The sequence below is a fragment of the Sinocyclocheilus grahami genome, unplaced genomic scaffold (assembly GCF_001515645.1).
Source record: "Sinocyclocheilus grahami isolate Dianchi unplaced genomic scaffold, SAMN03320097.WGS_v1.1 scaffold1719.1, whole genome shotgun sequence".
Lineage (NCBI taxonomy): Eukaryota > Metazoa > Chordata > Actinopteri > Cypriniformes > Cyprinidae > Sinocyclocheilus > Sinocyclocheilus grahami.
The window spans coordinates 101005-109744 of record NW_015506898.1 but is presented as its reverse complement, the minus strand read 5'-3'; the positions used below and the strand labels follow the sequence as shown (position 1 = coordinate 109744).

At 38.7% G+C, this 8740-nt stretch overlaps 1 protein-coding gene across 1 annotated transcript in view; it reads right to left on the bottom strand.

The window, feature by feature from the left end:
* Positions 1–502: 502 nt before the first annotated feature.
* Positions 503–8740, bottom strand: part of LOC107572221 (caM kinase-like vesicle-associated protein) — a 66271-nt gene continuing 58033 nt past the window's right edge. The window contains exons 5-8 of the mRNA XM_016258650.1: positions 6185–6321; positions 5963–6041; positions 1956–2043; positions 503–1863 (exon numbers count right to left, since the gene is read on the bottom strand). Coding sequence (XP_016114136.1) covers positions 1516–1863; positions 1956–2043; positions 5963–6041; positions 6185–6321 — 652 coding nt within the window. The 3' untranslated portion in view covers positions 503–1515. The remainder of the gene's footprint in view (positions 1864–1955; positions 2044–5962; positions 6042–6184; positions 6322–8740) is intronic.

Genomic DNA, 8740 nt, shown 5'->3' with positions numbered 1-8740 from the left:
TTTTTTTTTTTCAATCTAAAAGTCTCGATCTTTAACATCTATGAGTTGGAAAAGTTTGAGTTAGAATAGTTTGCGAGAATGTGAGTATAAACACAACAAGGTTGTAAAAGCAGACTAGTACGTTAGTACGGCCTGATGATGTCTTAACTTAAAATCTTAGATCTTATTTCAGGCATTTAACCAAGATCCATTCAAGAAGCCATTGACTTCACAATGATGAAACCAAAAGTGCAAAAATACACATTATTTCCTGCAGTACTTATGGTTTACTAAATGAGACTTTTGTTAATGTAATTTGAATTTACAGTATGTGCCTTTCTTAAAGGAGAATTTTGAGCATTTTTATAGGGGGGCAAATGGATAAGTGATATAATAATTTGAAATAATCTGTTTTGTATAAGCTATATAAATAAAAGTGACTTAACAGGAATAAGTAAATATCTGATACCTGTTAAATATTTGCAATTCAAAAAAGATCTGGATTCATCTAAAAAAAATCTATAATTTATATTTTGATAATTTTATGTTTAAGTCTAATAAATATCTCAGAATATATTCAAATGTATTATAGATTAGTAGAGGGAGGTACAATGAAAAAAATATAATGACTGCGTAAATATTCAACCCAATGAAAGAGTCTCAAAGTATGACCACTGTAACTTATGTACATCTATGCTTCAGATGAAATCCTATTGAAAACACATTTCACTGTGCATGGCTGTGTACTTTTAAAATGGACAGGTATATTACTCAAAACATGTACAATGTATGGAAAAGAGTATATAATACATTATAAGAACAAATGAGTTTTTCCACTGTTCATGTGGCTAGCTACCAAGCAGATTTGAGGTATTTCTCAAGTTTACCTAATCTGCTCCATTTATTGGGCCACATGTCTCAACCATTAAAATGCCATGACAAGATAAATTGATGGCAACATTTCATGAGTGTTTGATCAAGACATGAAACATCCACATAAAGCTGAAGCTGAATGTGTCAGTTACCTGGACATGAGTGTCATAAACAGCAGATTTGAAATAGCATGCTGTTCTTGGCTACGTCTAATCTAGAGGTTAGGAAGCTATTTACAGAAACTTTACATTGCACATGAAGCTGTGTATCTGTGCTCCTCTGACTACCTGCTCAAGACAGACGTTAACTAACTGCAATGCAAAAAAATAAAAAAGTAACTTTATAAAATGAGGCCTGCTTTGATAATCTATCCTAAAACATGTATGCAGATCAGTGCTGAAGTTTTCAATCTTGGCTTAATGTAAGCAGAAAACAGCTTTTTTCTTCTTTTACGCAAAGTTAAAGTAGCCAGAGCCTTCGATACATGTCACATAGCTTGTGATTCAATAGAAAACAGATGCTTGCTGGGAAATGTTTTAGAAGTCGGCTCATGATAGAGCATGTTGAGATTAATGCTATGAGTTGTGGGATCAGTATTAGCATGCTTGCTGCTTATATACAAGTGTGCGGGATCTAAACACAGGTGGGAGAGAGGTAGCGATATTAACCCATCTGTTCCTCCCCTGTGTCTGACGGCAGGGGGGCTAAAGCCTCTCCGTTGCATCGCGATGTTGGATCAGGCTGTTCGGGAGCTGGGGCATGGAGAACAGGCTCTACTGGTGGCTGGTCAGTGGCAGCCATTGCTTCAGCACTGGGAGCTTCCACAGCAGGGGCTTCTGTGCTTGTCGAGTTGCTTTCAGCGGTACTCGATGGGGCTGTGGAGGCCTCCGATGGAGCTTGAGGGTTTTCCTGAGCCCCTGCTGCAGGGTTAGGTGCACCTGGTACGGCTGCTGCTGTCTGATGCTCTGGTGCCCTGAGACGCTTCATCATAGTTGTGACCCGTACGGCTTTCTACAGGGAGGTAATAATTCAGATTTAATTTGGAAAAACTCAACTTACTAACACAAAAGCATTTTTAAGAGTAAACTTCATCTAGAAATTACCTTCCACTTAGCTTTAGCAAAGTTCTTCTCGATTTGTGCACACACATTTTCCTTGATGTTCTTGTCTGAAGCAGCATTTCCAGATATCCTTTAACAGTACAAGAAAGCTTATTATATACCCTGGAAAGTTGTTTTTAGATATAATTCCGTTTGAAGGTTTGGGGTTACATTTTTCTCATATTATTTTCTTTAAGAAACTAATACTTTTGTTCAATAAGGATGCATGAAATTGATCAAAAGTGACAGTAAAGGCTTTTTAACATTGTTATAAAAAATATTAAGCACAACACCTTTTTAACATAAAATAATAATATGAAATGTTTCTTAAGCAGTAAATCAGCATATTAGAAGGATTTCTGAAGGATCATGTGACACTTAAAGGGATAGTTCACCAAAAATGAAAATTACCCCATGATTTACTCACCCTCAAGCCATCCTAGGTGTATATGACTTTCTTCTTTCAGACGAATACAATCAAGAGTTATATTAAAAAATGTCCTGGCTCTTCCAAGCTTTATAATGGCAGGGAATGGGGGTGGAGATTTTGAAGCAAAATAAAGTGCATAAATCTATCATATAAAGTACTCCACACGGCTCCACCAGCTAAAACGTAATCTTTATCTTCCGCTAACTGTCATACGCACGTTCACAAGAGACAAGTGGCGTTCCAGGGGATGACGTGGGATGTAGGTTTAACGTAAGCTCCGGTGATAAGTGACGAACACAGAGGAGAGAGCAAAACAAAACACCGGTCACGAATTAGAAGTACAAAAAAATGAAAATTACCCCATGATTTACTCACCCTCAAGCCATCCTAGGTGTATATGACTTTCTTCTTTCAGACGAATACAATCAAGAGTTATATTAAAAAATGTCCTGGCTCTTCCAAGCTTTATAATGGCAGTGAATGGGGGTGGAGATTTTGAAGCAAAATAAAGTGCATAAATCTATCATATAAAGTACTCCACACGGCTCCACCAGCTAAAACGTAATCTTTATCTTCCGCTAACTGTCATACGCACATTCACAAGAGACAAGTGGCGTTCCAGGGGATGACGTGGGATGTAGGTTTAACGTAAGCTCCGGTGATAAGTGACGAACACAGAGGAGAGAGCAAAACAAAACACCGGTCACGAATTAGAAGTACAAAACAGAATTTTTTTTCTGTGACTAAGACAAGACGTTGACGAGCTAAAACTAATATCTGATGATAAAAACTAAGACGAAATTTATGCCGCGTCTTCGTTAACAAGACGAGACGGGACTATAATGTTATTTGAGGACTACCGGACATTCAAAATACGTCCTATAGGCTATAGGCTGTCTTGTCCTTCAAAATGTGTGTCCCTGTCATTGGATTGAAATCGGATAAGGGGCGTTTGCATATCTAGTCTCAGTATGGCACCTGCTGTGTATGGATAGGCTAACAAAATGCGAACTAGCGATCTGAAACAATGGCCTCAGAACCCGAAGGGGTAGGGATAAGGTGACCAGACGTCCCATTTTTCCTGAGAGTCACAATTCGTTGTCGATTAACAAAGTTAGTGAAGGCAGGCTAGGCGGAATCGCGTTGATAGAAGTGCTCTCTCTCACGCATGCTCCACTTCTTCATTTCTCATATACAGTGCGCGATCAGTTCTCAGTGCTCAAATACACACACAGCAGTCCAAATGTCTATCGTGTAGAGTATCTCACGTAAATACAGTCGGTTATGGATTAAGTGAATGTAAACAGGTGGGTAAAAACTGAACGTGTGTCAGTATTACATGCATGCCTTCCGTCCTAAAAGGACATCATTCCTAATTAAGTACCTATCTGTGTCATTAATGTCAACCAACAAAAGATGTTAAATAAATATGTTAAGTAATAACATTTATTTGTATCACATATTTGTTAAGTTTAATTTGTATCTCTTTCGTATTTGTCTTATTGTCTTATTCTGCTTTTTCAAAAATTATAAATTATATATATTATATATGAACATCTATAATTTTTACAAGTTGCTCCCTGTTCACTACTGTTAAAAGGGATAGTTCACCCAAAAATGAAAATTGTCATAATTTATTCAAGTTTTTCCAAATTCAATCCTTGATTCAAATTTCTCATAAACTCAATTGATTTGGTCTAAAGAGTGAAGAATTAAAGGGGTCATATGATGCTATTTTAAAGATCATTATTTTGTGTATTTGGTGTAACAGAATATGTTGACATGCTTTAATGCTCAAAAAACACATTTTTCAAATACTGTACATTATTGTAGGTCCTCTATGCCCCGCCTCTCTCAAACACGTAGTTTTCAACAAAGCCCCCTCCTTTGACAAGCGCAGTCTGCTCTGATTGGCCAGCTGACCCGGTGCATTGTGATTGGCCGAACACCTCAAGCACTCGTTGGAAATGTAACGCCCTCTACCATAATCGCTTCAGCTTTCAAAGTAAATATCAAGAAAGTTAATAATGTCGTTAGTTTTACCATCAGTTCAAGCCCGAAAGGGCAACAGAGTGCCGTGACAGACACAGTGATGGATTTCTGACAGACAGTTCACTCTCCTGAGATGTGACCCTGTTCCCCTCACACACACACACATGACGCGTTACTCTGCGCTGCGCAAAACTCTGCATTTGAACAGTCAATAGCAAATATGTACCGTTCTAGGTTCAAAAAACTGTCGTCCATAAAATGCGTTTCACAAATTTGAACATCTGGGTTGTGCTGTTCTGTTGTAAATAAACCTTAACCAGTGATTCCTAATTGCATCTACTTCCGGAAGGCCAAATAAAGTGCTTTTGCTTTCACACTGAAACACACACCGTCTCCCTGACATGGCTGCATCAACACTACTGCTGTTCCTGAAACCACGCCTTCTTTCTTTGCGTGCACATTTGGGCAGCATTATGCTAATATTTCCACATAGTGAAGTAGATATGTGGGGGCGTGTTAGAACGAGCCATTTTAGGTAGGGGGGGTTGACTTAACTTTTATAAAGAATATCTCTTTGGATTTGAGACTTTAGTCTTTACAACTTTACAGATCTTCTTTATGCACCAAGAGCTTGTAACACTCCAAAGAGAAAGGAAAACTTTAAATCGCATCATATGACCCCTTTAATGACTACATATCAAATAACTACCAAAATAAAATGTTGGTAACTGCAGTTTGACTAAAAGTAATGACAACAAGTTGACAAAAATGCAACGACTTTTCGTCGACTAAAACTTTGAAAGACTCAAATGACTAAAATCTGACTAAGACTATTAAGCACTTTCGTCTCAAGATAAAGACTAAGACTAAATCAAAAATGCCTGTCAAAATTAACACTGGTACAAAATGAGGATTTGAAAAGAAAAGTGTCAGAGAATTTCGATATAAGCTAAGCAGAGACTGGTTTTCCTTTGCTTGAAACAAAACTTGGTTCTCGTGAGACTAACATTTTCTCACCGGAGCTTACGCTATGCCTACATCCTACGCTGGAACGCTACTCTCTAGTGAATGTGCGTATGACAGTTAAATATCGATATTTTTCTTACACAAACACATCAAATCTTTTCAGGAGGCCTTTATTAACCCCCCGGAGCCGTGTGGAGCACTTTTTATGATGGATGGGTGCACTTTTTTGGGCTTCAAAATCTCAACCCCCATTCACTGCCATTATAAAGCTCGGAAGACATTTTTTAATATAACTCTGATTGTATTAGTCTGAAAGAAGTCATATACACCTAGGATGGCTTAAGGGTGAGTAAATCATGGGGTAATTTTTTTGGGTGAACTATCCCTTTAAGACTGGAGCAATGACTGCTGAATATTAAAATAGAAAATACTATTATTTTAAATTGTAATATTTTACACAATATTACTCTTTTAACTGTAATTAAATTCAGTATGGTGAGCATAAGAGACTTATTTGAAAAATAATCCAAAATTTAGTGTATTTCATATCCCAAACTTTCAAGCAATAGTTATGAATGCCAATATATTGAGTAATTGTCAGGTATATTCATACTATAAGTACCATTCATGGTTGATGGCTTCTTGTGCAGTCAATCTCTGATCCTGGTCCACCTCCATAAGACGTGACACTAAGTTTTTAGCTGTTGATAGACAAAATGGGACATGTTACTTAGTAAACACAACTGAATAGTCATGTCATGTCTTTAAAATCAAGGTTTACATAACACAAATTTGTGCTCTACTAAACATGTGAGGTTTTATCAGTATTCTTTAGTAAAAGTACCGGAGTCTGAAATTTCATCCCAGTATGGTGAGTCAAACTCATAGTCTCCAGCAAGAATCTTCCGGAAGAGGTTCTTGTCATGGTTTTCATAGTCATCATCATCTGTTTCATCATAGAATGGAGGATTTCCGGAGAGCCTGTGCATGAGATGTGGGAAATCATTAGAAACTGTGAGAAGGGTTTGGGTAATGGTACTCTCATGCCCACACAGCTCGCTGACATGCATTTTGCACATAAAATTAGCATAATATTGGCTTTTTTTTATCATTGTACAGATTTTGTGGAAACTGCAGAAACACTGTGTGAATTACAAACCCAATTCCAAAAAAGTTGGGACACTGTACAAATTGTGAGTAAAAAAGGAATGGAATAATTTACAAATCTCATAAACTTGTATTTTATTCACAATAGAATATAGTTATGGTAACAGCTACTAGTCACCATGGCTTTGTTCAAATAAATCTAATTATTTTATTATCTGAATTAAATCTTTTTAGTTTTTGTAATCTGCATCAATCATTTTCCATAATACTTTGAAGTATTTTTTCCTTGTTTTCCAGTTAAAAAAAAGTTCATATTTTTCTTTTCCCATTGGCAAATTGCCTTTCTGTATTTTAGACATAGATTTATGCTTAAAACAATAAAGAATGATTTTCTAATAGGCAAAAAATAAATATATAAATAAATTAAATTAAATGAACTAAACTAGCTTACTTGAGAAGCTAATAAGGACGAGGCGGTATAATCATGCTAGGACAGTCTGAGTGCAGGGTTTATTTCAGTTATGTCTCAGGAAACAGCAGCTGCAGCTTTAGCCTCTTGAAGTCAGTATCAACATGAACTGAAGGCAACCTTTGTTGCCAAACAACTTTGACATAAAAATGGCAAAAAACTAATTCCTCAGGCAATGTTTTGCCCTTTGCATTCGGTACCTGCATACTGTCTGAGAGACAGGCGGCTGCTTTCAAATGCTTGTTTAAAATTAATACATATTATTAAGACATTATTGTGCGATATATAGTGTCAAATGATATTTATATGCATTTTATATATGTAGTCTGCTAAACTGTTCTCACTAGGGATGCTTCGATCGGTACTCACTACACTTGGCCGATTTCACAAACTGATCACAATTTGATGACGTCAACGCGTGACGACGTACATAATGCGTGGGGACATAAATTATTTGGCACCACCGTCATTTTATCACCGGTGTGGAAATGCTATAACGTTTCGAGAAACATTGATAAATTCGCTATTTGTCATGTTAGTTTTGCATGATGATAAGATGAATGGATGGTTCATTTTTAACAGCAGTTTCAGTGACGTTAGAGATGATCTGCGCCTCACTGCACACGTCTGAGGCACGTTACGGCTCCATGGGAACCGGAGCTGATCAGGGTGTTTTGGTTCTGTTTGTGCGCGGCAGTCGTCCGCGAGGGGCTGTCGCGCTATGTTGTGTTTATTTTATTATTAAAGTTTCTTTGAGTGTTCGCCTGTTCCCCTCCTCCTTCCCGAGAAGGGAGTGACTTGCCAGGGGGGTCGGACGAACTCGCTGCCTGGGATGTGGAGGGACGGCTGCCGTCCGTGAGGGAGCGGAGGAGTTGCCGCCATTCGCCTGAGGCCGGAGCCTGCTGCCATCCACCATGATCGCCTCGTCTGTCTGTCCTTACCCCCAGGTGCGCCGTGGCTGCCCGTGATCTGCTCCCAAACGGTGGAGGGGGGGGAGTAGAGCGCAGTCTCGTGGGTACCCCCGGCCTGCGAGACGGGCGATGGGAGTATGTGACGAGAGGGGCGGGGCCGAGAGCCGTGGGAACGGAGCGAGGCCTGTGGAGTAAATGCTAATGTGCGACACCTGCGCCACTCACCGGTCTCGAGTCCCACGGAGGAACTCCGGAAGGATAAAAGGAGGAGTGACGACAGTGTTGGACGAGAGAGGACCAGGCCTGGATTTTATTTTGTGTTTTGGTTCTGTGTGCGCTATTTTGTGTTTATTTGATTAAAGTTGTGTGTGAATGTTCGCCGGTTCCTGCCTCCTTTTTCCCGGACTACGAACTTTGTTACAATAGCATTAACACAGGCTTTACTCCTTTCAAACTTTATCTGGAATGTCACCGTTTCTGTCACTGCAACTTCCCAATCAGGCGAACGAATACACACACACACACACAAAAAATTGTCTGCCTAATGAAAAAATACATAAAAAGAAAATTCAGTTAATATTTGCTTCATTTACGATTTATTTTATCCACCTGCAAATAATCAGAATGCATTTATTACCCGACCCGCGGATTATCCGCAGCACCCGTGGATATAGGAAAAGCAAAATATGTTTGCTGCGTAAATCAGACGGACTTACTGAAAATGCAAATTCATTCTGTGCCAGCAGGAGGTGCTTTAAAGCAGGAGAAACAGAGGTTTCCCCAGCAACGGTTGTACACAAAGCAGCGCTGAGCTCACAAACGCTGCTTTATCAGGCATATAACATGCAAGATGAAATGAAAATGACATAGAAAATTTTCTAAAGATAGTCTTCCTTCAGAAATACAGTGATAT